Source organism: Ixodes scapularis, unplaced genomic scaffold, assembly GCF_016920785.2.
Source record: "Ixodes scapularis isolate PalLabHiFi unplaced genomic scaffold, ASM1692078v2 PGA_scaffold0__279_contigs__length_252992795, whole genome shotgun sequence".
Lineage (NCBI taxonomy): Eukaryota > Metazoa > Arthropoda > Arachnida > Ixodida > Ixodidae > Ixodes > Ixodes scapularis.
This window is the reverse complement of record NW_024609835.1, coordinates 157378587-157395860: the sequence shown is the minus strand read 5'-3', so window position 1 is coordinate 157395860 and position 17274 is coordinate 157378587. Positions and strand designations below refer to the sequence as shown.

The window sequence follows — 17274 nt, the reverse complement described above, 5'->3', positions numbered from 1 at the left end:
CGCCATTAAATTAGAATTTTATTTTTATCATCCTACGGCTGCTCTGTCCGCGCACCTTACTTTTGTTTATGTATCAACGGAAGCATTTGTAAATATTCGCCACGTTATATATATATATATAGCTATTTTTCAGACAAAAACAACTCCAAAACCACAAAACCCAACTCCGGGAGGCGAGAATCAAAACAATCAAATAGAGAAACAAACTCAAAACAAGCGGAGAAAATCAGAAGCAATACAAGGAGGGCTGAGACTTCCATTCAATTTTATAACAATTGCCGACCAGGTCAGTTTTGTGGTTGAGGTATCACTAGCTATAGTTTTCTCTTTTAATTATGATTTAGAAATTGGGTTGTAAATTGGGTCAGTTGGTAATAGTTAAACATGATGAAATATAGCCTCAGTAAATGCGAACGAAGAAAAAGAAGCGAGCAGGACAGAACAACGGCTGACACCAACTGAAGTTTGTCTTATGAAGAGGAAACTGAGGACACTTCTATACAGATAACACACAGAGAGATTAAAACACACGCCTACTAGGCCTACTTGGCAACTGGAGGCCGCTGATATATCGCCCTACAAAGGGGCACTCTTGTTCGATCGAAGGTTATCTCCTTTTCAGATAACGCCACAATGACTCGAGTCATTGCCTCGCTGTCTGCCCTAATACAATATAGTCAAAAAAAAAAGGCGAAATGAACAATCTCTGCAATATAGCGGTTCGAGTAGCCCGGCCGTATCCATATGGGAGTAAACGTGCTCTCTCAACTTTTCATTTAAATACATTCCTGTCTGGCGTACTTAGGATCTTCAACGCGACAGGAGTATTCGGTAGACGACACCCGATACACAGGTCGCAAACAAACGGTTTTTATGTTTGTTTTTTCACTTAGTTTGCGGATGTTTTTTAGTGTTTTTCAGTGCCAGCACTATCACGCATACGTGGCTCCTTTTTGTGGTGCTGAGAGCATAACAGGGATCTCAGACCTACCTCCCACCTGTTTTAGGTTCTGAAAATTCGATGAAAGTAGAGTGCTACCACCAAATAGACTTCTCTACACACCTGTATTTCTCTTCTCTATATTTTTGCTTGTTTCAAAAGAGAGCCAGCTACCTCAGCCAAAAAGCCACACGGAAACTCCCACATCCTAAGTCTATTCACCTGCTCCATAAAACTTTGCCATCGAGTGCGCGCACGAGGTCGTAATGGCCGATCCAAGGAATGAAACGGTAATATCGTTTGTGCTCTTTTCGAGTGGGTAGACTTGTAGTCAAATATCACCTTCCTAAATCGTGGACGAAAAAACCACTAAACATGCTTCCCTTTCGGTTTGAGAGACATCGACACATCCGGTAACTAGGTTCATTAGGTTCTTCAAACGTAAATCAACCCCCCCCCCCTCCCCCTCGAACGCACACACACACTTTTCAAGAACTGCCATAACATATTAATCCTAGCAGGAATGGGCAGTATTTCAAATGCTTTGTGTATTTTGCATTTGTATTTAATTACAAATTGGGTAATGTATTTGACGTGTGTATTTAAATAGTAAAACGTGGGTATTTCAAATACAATTGTGATTGAATACAATTTTGTGAGCGAAAATACATCATCCCTCAAATTTATTGTCACGACTCATTTTGCTCATCCTAAGACGTGTCCAGAGAAGGAAGAAAACTACGTTCTGCACCGAATGCAGTGTCTCTCAATCAAGCACAAGCGTTTAGTGACTTTATGATTACGGTGCTAGTCCAGGGCAAGAATAGTGACGAAATCGACGTTCACAGGCAGATTGGCTAAATAAGTGCCTGTGACAACTTGTGATGCTTTCCAGTCTGATTTCCATCCATAATTTTCCCTGGAACATTCTAAATGCGCGGGTCGTCCAGATTTTCGTAACTGGTGCGACTTGCAACTATAAAAAATTATCTGGCTAGTGCTGCGCGCCTTGGTCATCTCGGTTCTTTGTTGGTCTATACCAAAATGTAATCGACAAAAAAAGCTGCTTGAAGCTCTATACTGTAAAAACCTATTTCGTCCAAGCTGATTACATTTTTGTAAATATATTTCTATTACGTTACTAGAGCCTCGCACACTAACTCCTGATTGTGCGATGCAAAATTAAAATGAGACACCCAAAAACCCGTTGCAGGTGCCCTGAAGTCGCTGACGCAAATTTTGAGGAATGTATTTGGAAAAGTATTTGGAGGAGACCAAATACACTTGGTTGTATTTCTATCTTGTACTTAAATGCTTTTTTGGAAATGTAATTAGATTTGTAATTAAATACATTTTTGACAAAGTATTTTGTATTTGTATTTTGATACATATTTGCATGTATTTTGCCCATCCCTGAATCCTAGTGTTAATCCCGTTACCCCACTCGTAATAGACCAGAATATCATCTGCGTAGCGAAACACCACCCTCTAGGAGATAGCCTCAAAAGCACCGCAGCAGTACTATTCACTTCTCCACGAACAATTTCGCTTAGAATCGGGACCACACACGAACATATACACACGCTTGTTGTTCTCTCCGTGTGTGTGTGTTTGTGTGCGTGCGCGCGTGTGTGTGCGTGTATGTGTGTGTGTGTGTGTGTTTTAAATATGACTTATTTTGTTAGCCCATCAGCATCGAGTTCGTTTACAAAATTAAAAGCTCCAGAAATCTTTCAAGGGACACACCGCTTGAATTCATGAATCCGAGTTCGCCAGTGGCCTTCATAGAAGACATCTCCGAGGAAAGCAAGTGGTTATTTGGTAAGGAATAAAACATGTCTTCAACATCAACACTGAACACCGCCAATTACCACGACCAATGCCTTAAAACAATTACGACACCAAATCAAAGTTAGTTACCCAAACCAGATACGCAATAATCAGTCATAATAGCCCTAAAGCCGACAGTCATAATAGCCTTAAACCCATTGAAGTTCTTGTCTGTTTTTACGCTGAAAATCACTTTTGACTTCAAATCTTGGGACTTCTTGATCCTCAGGCCCCACTTACCCAAGGCTAAGCTTTCACACAGCTCTTCTCCCCCACCCATTGCCTTTCTCATTACGACAATCACACGCTTGAAGTTCTTATCAGTAGCGGCATCGCGTTTACAGCGAAGCTGTTTATAGCTAAGGTTCCGTGGAGTTTTTGTGTGCATGACCATATCCTTCTGGGTGGTTTCATTTGAAATCGAACACGCTTGTCGGGGTGGGTCTTTAAAATTTTTTTAAATATATGTAATTGCCCCATTTCTGGAAAGAACAAAACCGCTTTCCAAAATTAAAAAAAATATATATATTTCGCTTCACTAAAAATTATTTAGTGGAGCAGGGTGAAAATCTGTTTTTACTCCGTGATTTTTCTACCCACTTCTGTACGCAGGTACGAATACGGGAAGCATACAAAACTCACAGTAAGTTTCTGTGCTTTTGTATGTTACTTGGACTCTATTTTTAGTTTAAAGAGAAATACATTTGTATTTTTGTTTATTGAGGTAAAACATGTCAAATATCGTCTCGTTGACAATCCAGTGACATCTTCAGAGCCTTGTAACTCATGAGTTGTTATATTTGTCACTTATTAAATACTATGCGGGTGTAGCCCTACATATGAGCTATCGACGGACACAATTTAGTTTATTCTTTTTCACTTTTTTTTATATAAAATTTGAAATATCGTCGAAAATGGCCTTAACCAATATTTTGAACCCACTTTATCGAAAAATGCCGTTTTTCATTTCGTTCAATTTTTTTATTATTGCTGCCGATCATTAGAACTTTCGATTGGCTTGATGCGATTTTACCCTTTTTTGTTGTATCTTCTCTAGAAGTGATAGAAATCTCTCCCACGTGACAATGCGGTGACTAATCCAGAGCCTTGTAACTCATGAGTTTATTTTATTTGTCGCTTACCAAATACTCTGCGGGTGTAGCCCTATACATGGAATATCGACGGGCATAAGTTTAGTCTATTTTATTTTCACTGATTTTTTATATAAAATTTGAAATATCGTCGAAAATGAAATTAATTGATATTTTGAACCCAATTTATCCAAAAATGCCATTAATTACTTCGTTCGATTTTTTTTTATTATTGCTGCCGATCATATGAACTTTCAATTGGCTTGATGCGATTTCCCCCTTTTCTTGTTGTATCTTCTCAAGAAGTGATTGAAATCGCTCCCACGTTCTCTGAACGGCCAAACGCAGTTTCCGCAGGTCGGCTTCGCTAAGACTATACTGGTTATTTGTGTTTTCAAATGCTGCGGGTTAATTAATTTCGATTGAGAACACTCGTGCTTGGGTACATTGTATTTTATTAATTTTTGATGATGCCAATTGACATTCCTTAGTCTGATATTTAGCAGTGCAGCGGATGTTCCATTATCCGATGTTTAAAGCCAGGGCACAAAGGGCGGAGAAAACGGAACGAGCTCTTCGTGTAGCCAGACCGGGGTCATATACCTGTACAATCTTTGCATTAAGCTCGGTGCGACAAAGTGGAGAAACTAAAAGTCTACAGAGACATTAAGTGACTGCTTTCGCTGCGTTCTGTTCATGTAGGAATCCTTGCTTTTTGGCTTCAGAGATATCGATGAATCTTGAACAAAACCCAACACTTTAATTTTTAACTGCACACACTCGTAAAAACAAAACGGCCGCCGTCTTGGGTTCACCGCTCGCTCGCTTTGGCTCCAGTTTTCGTTTTGTCCGTCTCGACTTACCACGCTGTTGTACGTCTCGGGTGCATCCGACCGCTGCGGTGCAAAGTTCAGCTCGCCCCCGCGCTCGATCGTCTCCACAGGCAAGACGATGCCGTTGTCAAAAAGTTCCAATATTGCATTGCTCGTGAACTGGACTATTTAAAGCACAACAACATATTTTTTACAAGTGCATCCTAAATATATTAGCGTTAATTAATAAAAGTGACTATCTATCGCCAATCAGTGTTTGGGTTCTGTAAAAAATTGTCTTCGCTTCATGTAAACTCAGTCCGTTTTCTTCACTTTTTTTGTACAAACTGCGTTTCCTTCTTATAGAGGGGCATGTGATATTACATATTTTTGATATACACGCTGACAATAAAGAACAGGCGATTACATGGTTATTTCATCGCACGCGACAAGACACATCATGGATTGGCGCCCGTGCCGGATGTTTCCTGGGTGTAACGAAGATGGGCCTATAGCGCGAAGGGCCGGGCGTGCTGTACGTGCCTTACAAGCTGTGTATAGCACAAAGAGATATATGACCCCGGTCTGGCTACATGAAGAGCTCGTAACGTTTTCTCCGCCCTTTGTGCCCTGGCTTTAAACATCAGATAATGGAACATCCGCTGCACGCTAAAAATCAGACTAAGGAATGTCAGCTCCCATCATTAAAAATTAATAAAATACAATGTAGCCAAACACGAGTGTTCTCAATCAAAATGAATTTAACCGCGGCATTTGAACACACAAATAAGCAGTATAGTCTTTGCAGCGAAGGCGACCTGCGGAAACTGCGTTTGGCTGGTCTGAGAACGTGAGAGCGATTTCGATCACTTCTACAGAAGATACAACAACAAAAAAAAAGGGGGGGAAATCGCATCAAGCAAATTGAAATTTCATATGATCGGCAGCAATAATAAAAAAAAAATTGAACGAAATAATAAATGGCCTTTTTCGATAAAGTGGGTTCAAAATATCGGTTAATTTCATTTTCGACGATATTTCAAATTTTATATAAAAAAGTCAGTGAAAATAAAATAGACTAAACTTACGCCCGTCGATATTCCATGTGTAGGGCTACACTCGCATGGTATTTGGTAAGCGACAAATATAATAACTCATGAGTTACAAGGCTCTGAAGTTGTCACCGCATTGTCTCGTGGGAGCGATTTCGATCACTTCTAGAGAAGATACAACAAAAAAGGGTGAAATCGCATCAAGGCAATTGAAATTTGATATGATCGGCAGCAATAATAAATAAATTGAACGAAATAAAAAAATGGCCTTTTTTGATAAAGTGAGTTCAAAATATCGGTTAATTTCATTTTCGACGATTTAATTGCATTTAATGCATGCATTTAATTGCATTAATTATAATGGTAATTCAAGTTTTATATAAAAAAATCAATGAAAATAAAATAAACTAAACTTTTGCCCGTCGACAGCCAATGTATAGGGCTACACCCGCATAGTATTTAATAAGCGACAAATATAATAACTCATGAATTACAAGGCTCTGAAGATGTCACCGGATTGTCAAAGAGACGATGTTTGGCATTTTTTACCTCAATAAACAAAACCACAAATGTATTTTCCTTTGAACTAAAATATTCCAAATAACATACAAGGGCACAAAAAATTACTGTGAGTTTTGTATGCTTCCCGTATTCATACCAGCGTACGGAACTGGGTAGAAAAATCACGGAGTAAAAAACATATTTTCACCCCGCTCTACTCGATAATTTTTTGTGAAGCGAAATAGTTTTTTAAAAAAATTTGGAAAGCGGTTTTGTTCTTTCCAGAAATGGAGCAATTACATATATTTAAAAAAAAAATTAAAAGACCCACCCGACAAGCCTGTTCGATTTCAAATGAAACCACCCTCCTCTATACTGACAAAGCCTGGTAGATCGCCAAGAGAAGCGGCCGCCGAAAATGAAAATTTAGAGCGGCAGACAACGGATGATAGAAGAGCCACGTGACGGGCGCCCCGCTGCGGCGAGACGCAGAAGCACACTTCTCCTTAGTGATGGAATTATGTCCGCCTGTGCTCCTCGCGTTCCTGGCGCTACTGCTTTTTTTCTCGCCGTCGTCGAAATGCCAGATTTTGTGAATATAGAGGAGGCCATTCATCTCTATTTCAGCAGGCTGAACCGCAGAGCGCGGCCTTGACAGCTGGGGACGAATGTCGCCACCGGCGGCCATTGATGGACACCACCAAATGAATGGGAAGCTATGAAAAAAAAAGTGTCGTTTGCTCCGTTTTTATGGTGTTATCGGCACTGAAACGTTTTGGCTGCTTTTTGAGAAGTCTGTCAAATGGTATGTATGTGCACAGACATTCAAACGGACAGACCTCACAGTTCCTATAAATAAATGTTTTTTGGCCAAAAGTGACTCCGCTGGGGGAGAAATGTAGTGAAGCTCAATGAGGTGAGAGTTACCTAGAGTTACCGCGGAGTCAGTCGAGGTTTCGACAAGTTGGGTTTAGCAGACAACAAGATCACCCCCGGAAAGCTGCTGTCAACATAGAACTTTTTCGACATTCATCAACTTCTGGACTTCCCCGAGGACGGTCTTATTGACTGCAAGTTCCTTTGTTTATTTCACTACGAGAGCAAGTTTGTCAGCGCACCCGTAGGTGCACCGGCACGTTTTATTTTTTAATTGGCATTCGAACGCTTGACAAATACCGATTGGACCTCCAAAAGGGGGGGGGGGGGGGGGGGGGGAAGGTGGCCGAGGGGGCTAGCGCACACCAGCTCGGAGCTCGTGGAGCGAACGCTCGCGCAGCAGAACCCAGGCATCCTGGGCTCAATCCCCACCTCTCCCCGTTTCGATCTGGATGAGCATCGTACCGGCGTGCGGTCGTGTATCACTACTGCGTGGTGCACCTTAAAGACCCCAGGTTAGTGGTTGCACTCAGTCTTGGGTAGTAACGCGTTACTAGTAATGCGTTACTGTAATTTCGTTACTTTTTTGGTAACTTGTAACTGTAACGAGTTACTTTTTAAAAATGTAACTTGTAACTGTAGTTCTGTTATTTTTTTTGAGGTAATGATGAAAGTAACGGCGTTACTTTCGTCGTTACTTTCCAGTTTTTTTATGAATAATATATAATTGAACGAGTACAATCAAGCTATTCGTTGCACTTTCCATATTGTCTGTTCCGACATTTCGAGTGTCATGTTGGCCTTGCACAAACTTGTGAATACGTTCTTTCTCGCGAGTCATAACCCGAATATAGCCACGTGTAGATTTGATGAAAAAATATAATTATCTTTACGCACGCGCTTGTACTTTATGACTGAACACTTACATCTAAGTAACTTGAAGCACTATCTATGTTGCGGTTTCTCTTTTTTCTGCGCAAATACTTTTTAATCCGGTGAATCAATCGTAAAACAACAATTCACGCGGAGGGCGCCGCCCATGTTTCGTATTTTGATTAGCGCCACTACTCCGCACTGCGCATGTTTCGTATCTTGATTTGCGCCACTACTCCGGCGTAAGGTCAACAGTCAAGATTTTCTGCTGTTTGCGCGGGGTTTATTTCTAAGTTGCCGGGTTCGAGCAGAAATATTTCCAGGAACTTTACAAACCCAGCGAAACCGTCAACTAGCCAGGAATGTGCTAGCGCCGCCAAGGATAGGGATGTTGATGAGAACAAAAAATAACTACCATGGCCGGCGTACAGGGAATATTTCGCTGTATTGAATGTGGTCGCTAACAACTTGACCGCAGTATGCAAACTTTGCACGAAGGAGTACTCTACCAACAAGTCGTCGTGTTCAAATCTGAGAAAACAGCTCGAGGTGAGTTTTGGCGTTTATTCTTTTTCCAGCTGAACTATAACGTTTGAATTTATCGCTATGGCGGCAGCCTGACTGATTCGTGTGTATACTTTTTTCTTTTATTCAGAATTGTTTTTCGTTTTCCACGGAATTTAGAAAAAGCATTACTTCGCACTTTAAGAAATTGACACCCGCAAGCGCAAATGGGATTCTTCAGCACCCTCCCCTTCAGCAAAAAAAAACTGCAAGTGAAAATAAAAAAACTCGGGACTTTCTTGTTTGCGGACAACAGCAAAGCTCGACAACGAATTCCATCTCATTCGGAAGTAGACCATTTGGTGCTCAACTTTGTTATTGGAAACGTGCAGTGCTTTTCCTTTGCTGAAAGCAAGCCACTTCAAGATCTTGTACACGGCTTGCAACCAACACGAGCTGTTATGACCCGGAAAACTCTGGTAGCTCACATTGACAGATTGTACAAAGAGAGGAAAGCTGCTTTGGTCAAGGACCTTGAGGAAACCACCGTCGTTTGCTGTACAGCAGACTGCTGGATGGCAGCAAATCGGCAAATTGTCTTAACTCCTTAACTCGTCCTCGGAATCTCATCCGCAGTCCTTTTCATGTTTTTTTTTAATAATATTCTTCTTTATTTTAGAAGCTTCCTTGGCGTGACAGTTACTTACCTTGACGGTGAAACCTTGGCCAGAAATTCAGCTGCACTGGCCTGCCGACGACTTCATGGCCGCCACACATACGACAACCTCGCTTCTTCTCTGCGTGATATTTTTGCGGAATATAAGCTCACAAAGAAGATATGTGCAGTCGTTTTCGACAATGGCTCTAATTTTATTAAGGCTTTCAGGTAGGCTGAACTTGCAAGCAGAACATATAACGGTTTTGTTGCTTTTTTGTGCGATATATCGTGCGTTCGTTGCTTGCTTGCTTTCAAGGCACTTCGGGGACAGTTCACAGGACAGTGAGGATGAAGGCGGTGTGGTGGCCCCCTTGAGCATCACAGAGGTACTAAACGAAGATCCTGCAGAGAGTGCTTCTATGGATGTAATTTATTTGCCAGCTCACCGAAGGTGCGCCGCCCATACTCTGAATCTTATTGCAACTGTGGACGTTGAGAAGGGGTGCAGTGATGGTTTCTACTGCAGCATTGCAAGTGCCGCTTTTGCTAAACTTAAATCTATGTGGAACAAGCAAGCACAGTCTGTCCTTGCAGCTGAATCTATCACGGAAGAATTAGGAAAGTACTTTCCAGTCCCTAACACGACAAGATGGAACTCTCTGTACGACGCCATGAGGTTCATCAACGACACTCCGAAATTCAAGATCGACGCTGTGTACGATATCTTATCGTTGCCGCGACTGCAAAGGAACGATACTGTTTTTATTGCTGAGTACTGCCAGGTATGTTTACGGTGTTTATTTTCAATTATTCGTGTGAATAACCCATTACACCTTATATCTCTTTATCAGACCATGAAAGGAGTCGCCAGAGCCCTGGACATTCTTCAAGGAGAAAAGTTCATGTGTATGGAAGCTTTATTGCCAACTCTGCAATCCTTGCAGCACCTACATTCATTGCCTGAATTAATGTTCTGTGGGCCGCTCGTGAAAGCGCTCAAGCTGGCTGTCAAGACAAGGCAAGTGTTATTTTAAGTTTCTTATTAATGCGGTATTGTATAGCTCACTGTGACGATACGGATATACTCTGCTTCCCCTTGCGTCCCACGGAAGCAAATTCTGTCCTGTATTTCATACCGTTCGTAACCCTCTCTATTTTTAGGTTCGCTGAAGACCTCAACTGTGACGAACTTCTTCTGGCTGCCATAGTACACCCCAAATTTAGGTTGTCATGGATGGATGACAACGACCAACGTGATTTCGCACTCAGAATGTTAGGTGACGAATGTAAAAGAGAAGGCGCTGCTGTCAGCGCAGATGAAACATTGAGAAAAACGTCAACCGACGATAATGACGACGATACTTTTTTTCAACTACGCCCCAACGTTGTGTCTACCAGTGAGGCGCAACGGTGGGGAAATGAAACTTCGGAGGAAACGACACTCTGTTGCCTCAACGCCTACCCGGCAATCAAAAACCTGTTCCTGCGACACAACACAGCAATTCCATCCAGCGCGCCAGTTGAACGCCTGTTCAGCAAGGGCAGGGACGTATTCGCCATCAAACGAGGGAAACTTTCTGACACAAATTTCGAAAAGCAACTGCTCCTAAGTTATAATGTGAAGTAAAAAGTGTACTTTCTTAATTTTATGCAATAAAACTTGGTGAGGGCCTTTTTCAACTTTTTCCTAAATTTCTTGTGTTATAGAAAAGTAACTGAAAAGTAACTGTAACTGTAACGAGTTACTTTTTTGTTACAGTAACTGTAACGGTAACTTAACTACTTTTTCTGAAAGTAACTGTAACTGTAACGAATTACTTCTTAAAAGTAACTTACCCAAGACTGGTTGTACTGCACTGGCTAAATTGATCATCTACAACTGGGAGACTCGTCGCGCTTTGAGGCAGACCAATTTCTAGGCGGTATAAACATACAACCCAATTTTTTTTTTCGACTTCAAACACCCGATGTAATGATCGCATCACATCATAATATACTCGCCTTCAAGCACAACATGCAAGCTTCAATATTTCTTCATTTGTCTGCTTTTCCCATAGACTTGCGTGTATTGCCTGGTGTCAAGTAATGGCCGCCAGTGGTGCCATCGATGCGCTCGCCATCCGCGATCCAGACTACTACAACGGAGATCAGGGCAGGAGGCTATGGTGTGGCCAAAAACTCTACGCTCGCACCGCCGCACGCGCCGGAAGCGCACGCCTTCCCCGTATAAAAAAATTCGAAGTAAATTACCAACAAGATTTGACGAACACACGTGCCAGATGCCATTTGTTTGAGGCTTTTGCTTGAGAACGGTTACTGCTGCAGACGCCGCTACGTGCGGCGCGTGGAACACCATTTTCCTTGATGCTTGGGTAATTTAGAAAAAGGTATATTCCACTTCTCTTGACGTAACAAGGATGCCGCGTAAAGTCCGGACTCCCGAAGAGCAGCACGTACGCTTACAAAGAGCAAGGGCGGGAACACTACCGAGAATGTCAGCGGCGTCGACGGGTTGCAAACATCACCGATGAAGATTGTGCACAAAACGTGATCGCACTACAAAAGACCCTTATTTCTCTAACACCAACACACGGAACTTATTGTCTATCATGTAATTGAGCAAAGGTCTCAGTTATCCCACCTGTCCTCCTGGTCTTTTCAGAACCTAAAGGCGACCCAACTCGAAACCCCTGATATAAGGCCGTATGTCTTTCTTGGAACATATTATTAGTGAAAAGTCGGAAAGTAATATATATTTCCGGCACAATGCGAATTAATATCAGAAAGAACTCAAAGCCGCCAAAATTGTAGCATAACAGTGAAACAGTACATTGAATTAAAGTGACACTATGAGCAGGTTTATTAACAGGCGTTTGGTTAAATAGGTATTTTAAATAATTGTATTGAAAATACTGCCCATTTTTGTGTGTATTGAAAAACAAACAGTGGACGTTATTGCTTTCTCAGGAAGAGTTTTATGTTCGACATGTCTTGTTATTTAGACGCGCTGCTCAACTTGATGGTGCTTTGACAGCCTTGAGTGCAAATGTAGCAAGAGCGGTTTCGCTGCTTTGTCTAAGAAACGGAAAAGGCACAACTTTTGGCCAGGCAGGGCAAGCGTAAGGCCAGAGATCACAAACATTTTAGTTAAACTAGATGTATTTTATCACCGCTAATTGTGGGCCAATACATTTTTTTGTAAAATGTTTATGATCATTTACTAAACAATCTATATGAAGGCGAGCGGTTTTTAATTTGTCAAACATTCCGATGCTGCAGAATAGGGAGATATAAATAAATCGTAAGTTTAAAGAACAATGTCAGACATATTTTTCTTTTTTATATAGAACGCAATATCTCATTTTACAGTGTCTAATATTTAACACATAATTTTTTTTTTGCTCTCGGACGAATTAATAAAAAAAAGCCTAGGTTATAGTACCAAAAAAAGCAAATGCGATTAGCTGACTCAACTAAGGAAGCAAACAAATCTTGATGCAATATACTATAAGAAAACCTTGACTCTTTTGTGTTCGCTTTGACCTGATATTGGCCAGCTCGTTGTCTTTCGTGATAGATCAGCCAACGAACACTTTGGATTATCTCCGAATAGGACTCCTCAATAGAAGAATGAATTATCGGCTTAATGAAATCTATGGTCAAGTGGCCTCGCTACTTGACACGCCCGTTATCTACGGTATGTTTACGCGCAGCCAGTAATAGAAGGGGTTCAGATGATATTTAAGAGCTCGAATCTGGAGAAGTTCTAAGTCAGGCAGCCACCTTGCATTCGATCTACTTGGTTCTCGCCCCTCAATTGCAGAAAGGTGAGCTCACCTCTAGAAACAAATTTGCACATATTCATTCATTTGATTTAGGTCCTAAGCTAGGAGTATTTCTCCCCAATCCAGTTCCCCTCAGGATTCACATGGCACAATGGAGACTCGTGATTGCGTCGTTCTTTCTTGTCCTTCGATTGCCAGGGTTTGGACGTATTCAGAAAAATATAGATGCTACTATAAGAAAGGCATGCGCTTCCTGTCCCTTTTCGCCTCTCATTGTCTAGAGTCAACCACGCATTCGACATGAACACCTTTTGTTTATACCAATATTATCCCTACTATAAAGGTAAATCAAGCATATAAATTGCAATAACCCGGTAGCCATATACGCCACTGTGCAGCTGAGTATGTCCCTTCCTCAACCTGCGGGGTAATGTCAAAGTGAGCCAGCTGCATGTGTAGAAAGTAGACGCAATGGCGTGATAAGCAACAGGTGACGCAAGCACATTTTCGTATGCATTGAGGTCTCGCCATTTATATCGAAGACAAGTGACGTCAAAATGTTTCACATTTTAAAACACACACCTTTCTATGTTTCCGACCGTTGTTGTACGTCGGTTCAACGTTAACGTGTTGCCCAAAATATATCAAAAGCTATCAATGAAGCATTCGGCCAAGATGGTTCCGCGTAAAGGCTGGTCAAGACCTCTGCACCAAGTGCGGTGGCTACGACTGCGTGCCTTGCGACCAGATCAAATAGAACGACCGCTTTGTGCTGCGAGTACACACTCCTGCAACAAACGCTACGACACTGTGCCAAAATGTCACGTCACTTTCCACCGCACTAGCGGTTTTGATCCCAGTTTTTTACTCTTGCCCCCCCCCCCCCCCTCTTCCTATTGAAAAACAAGACATGAATAAAACGGCGATTGCCTCTCCGCACTAACACCGTCGCGCTCTGTAGAACACACACCGTTTTATAATTTTATGACATCAGATTCAAACCTTATTTGTCAAACCCGAAGAGATTTAGTTCTACGAGTTCTGCTTCAAGAGTTAGTTCCATGAGTCGTGCTTCAAGTCGTTTTGTATTCCGTCGTCCGAAAAAAGCGTTTTTCTAGTCCTGCAGAAAAATGATGGCACTGAAGGTAACCACGTCGCTGATCTTGGTCCTCCTGTCTGCTGTAATTTGCACGGGACATCCTGACGGAGCTGACGACGAGGCCTGCAAAGACCTGTATCCGTCCCACGGATACACTGCCAAGAGCGCTGCTGAGGGCCACGCCGAGGGCTACCGTCTCGTCCAAGACACAGAGGACTACAAGCCGGGTGACGTCATCACAGGTGAGGATTCTCATTTCTATTGCCTTGACGGACATGAAAATAGGAACTACACATTTTTTTATATTTTGGGTGCCTCTAAAGACATCTTGACAGCAGCACGTGACTAGTTTGTGGTAGAATGTCTACTGCGGGTAAGATGTAGCATCGTGAGATATAGTGTCGTACGCCTGTTCACCTAATTAAATTTGCGCATGGTCCCAAATGCTATTGCGCGGTTTATATAGGTACATATTCTATCCAGAAATTTTATTATTTTGAGATAGGAATGACGCTTTCAAGGTGCTGAGATTATAACATGTCCATTGGACGGTTCGGTATAGTCTATCCGTGTATTTGTTTCAAATGGTTCATGTCCTGGCGCTGACGGGTTTCTGCAAGGAATGAGAGCAGATACACGCGGGCACTAAGCCTCCTTTTTAACTTTTAACTTGTTGGATTATGGATCTGGAAATTTATCTGGAATCTATTAAGATTTCAAATTTTTATGAATACTTTCTTGTCTGCTTTCTGGATTTTATGTTTCCAGAAACAATTCCAGATAGATTTTATCTCACAAGACCAGTCCAGTCCACGGTCCAGTCCAGTCCATTCCAAACCAGCGACGGCAGCTTGCCCTAGGGCAGTAAATGCCTACACATTTAAAAATAACTTGTATATGCCTTGTGTTCGCGGACAGACGTTTTAACCGGCAATTTAGAGTTATGGTTGAAAATCCCACAGGGGTGTTCTGCTCAAGACTTTGCGTTTCAATGATTATCTTCCTATATGAGATGCTTTAGAAGCCGCACCACAGGGAGGGTTTAGCATGCGTTTCCTGTACAGTGACACTGTCCTCGGAGGCCTCTCCCTTCATGGGGTTCCTGGTCAAGGCTTTCGACGAGAACGAGAAGGATGTGGGCTCCTTCAGGAGTACCGGGCCCGACTCGAGGGCATTCAGCCACTGCGCCGGGATCACGCACACCTGGAGGGACCTGAAGAAGAGGGTTGTCGTCCAGTGGCTGGCACCAGAAGACAGATCCGGGAAGGTCCACTTTAAGTAAGTTTGCCCGATATATATTTGGACAAGCCGGAAAATTAACGTAGCCGCAGAAATTTCTCTCGGCATGGTTTTCGCAATCTTCATGGCGATTTTGCTTCAATCCACATAACAAATATGACCCATAGACTGTTCCACGTAGGTTCCTCAAGGTGTGCTCTTAATCTTTAGACATAGGATGCTATTAGGCGGGCGCTCTTCCTTCCGAGATTGTCCTTCTGTTATATGTGCTTAATTGGCTACTGCATCCAATCCAACATTTATATGTAACAATAAGAATATTCAATCGTACCAAAATATCAAAGTCACTCGTGAGTCATAATTAGCTATCACCTGAGTGCTGTGTATGAAGGTTTCCCAATATTTTTTCAATAAAGTTTCTAAACACTCCTGCAGTTAATCGATATTCAGCATTACGCCAACGTCCTAATGAAATCTCTGACTTCGTGTCTCAGCTTTGCAAAAAAGTACATTCTAGTGTGGAAATAAAAATCTCTCTGGTACGCTTCCCCACCGAAAACCCTAGTTTAACTTTTCGCTATCTGGATTATGAAACTGTAACTCTATCTGAGCTCTTCCTGGAATTCAGGCGTCAAAAATTAGTTTTAGTCTGCAATCTGGACTTAGGTTTCCATAAACATTTGCAGTTAGATTACCAGTCTCATATTCTAGACAGTAAAAAATTGCTGTGTTCATTTTTCGGTAGGGTTGCCTTTAATAATATGTGTGTTTTGGATCCACAAGTGTAAATATAGCTCCCAAGTTTATCTCCTCGCTACTGAGAAACGCGCGCTCACTGGCAGAAACTCGATGGTACATCGGGTTCAAATGAAATTCGAACAGCGACGGAACTTTGAGCCCACTACCGGGGCAGCTTACAAGCTTGCGTTGTGCATGACGATGTTCAAAAATATCCGAGTAGAACGCACAACCTCGCAGCGCCCTACTTCGGTGTGTTTGAACATCGTAAAGCACAATCCAAGCACGGAGGCTGCGCTGGTAGTGGGCTCGAAGTTCCATCACTGTTCGCATTCCATTTGAACCCGATGGTACACAAGCAACCAGTGGTAAAAGAGACGAACCACCAGGCAACCAGTCGTAAAAGCAAAGTGCGTAGCCAAGTTGTTGATAGATCAACTAAACTAACACAGCGAAACTTTATTAAAAGCCCTAAATTTACGCCGGAGGAATACGTACTATTAATGTTGAAATAAGTTCAAGTTGGACACGATAAACATTTTTGTAAGATTTCAATAACCAAATATTTTATTGACACACTCAACTGAAGATGCAGACCAATCACGCAATATCCACAACAGTATTTTTTCGCAGGGCAGGTGAAGGTTGAATTCCAGCGAACACTACACAGTGACATTTATTTTTTTCTTACAGGGTCACAGTCGTCAAACAAATAAAGGACTTCTACCACGCCATTCCAAGCACGTTGGCTTAAACCGGCCAAATGTTTTTACAACAGAAGAACTAAATAAAGACTATAAAAGTTCAGTTTTTTTTTAATTTGTGTAATATTAAAGATTACCGGGGATTGAATTGAATCCCTCCCAGTTTGCGTATAAACATGCGTGACGTGTGCGGCTAATGGACACAAAATAGCTTTTGCTTGATTCCATGTGCCGTGAAAATATATATGTTCTTGAGTCCATGAAATAGCATCTTTTACCTCTTTGAACTCCGGAAGCGCTAATTCGCGCAGTCTCCGTCTCCCATCAGCCTTATATTTTTTTTTTTCCTCTGGTTTAATCATCATGGCCACAATACTGTTCCCTGAGCCGGTGTTGTAACTACCTTTGGTTTAGAGGCCCAGATGCATCTTGGGTTTTAATATAACTACCATAGTTCAGTTTATATTTAGGTCCGAGACATAATAATGCGTTTTTGGATTTAACAAAAATCGACATATCCTTGAATGTCCAATCAAGCTCTGCAATAATTGCTTGTTTTGGAAAAGAAAAAT

The 17274-nt window shown here is 41.9% G+C and overlaps 1 protein-coding gene across 1 annotated transcript; it reads left to right on the top strand.

Annotated features, from left to right (window-relative positions):
- Positions 1–12858: 12858 nt before the first annotated feature.
- LOC120840229 (ferric-chelate reductase 1) lies at positions 12859–16805 on the top strand. The gene is made up of 4 exons (XM_040210638.1): positions 12859–12964; positions 14041–14263; positions 15086–15299; positions 16692–16805. The coding sequence occupies exons 2-4, from the start codon at positions 14053–14055 to the stop codon at positions 16750–16752; spliced, it is 486 nt and encodes a 161-aa protein (XP_040066572.1). The 5' UTR covers positions 12859–12964; positions 14041–14052; the 3' UTR covers positions 16753–16805.
- Positions 16806–17274: the final 469 nt, after the last annotated feature.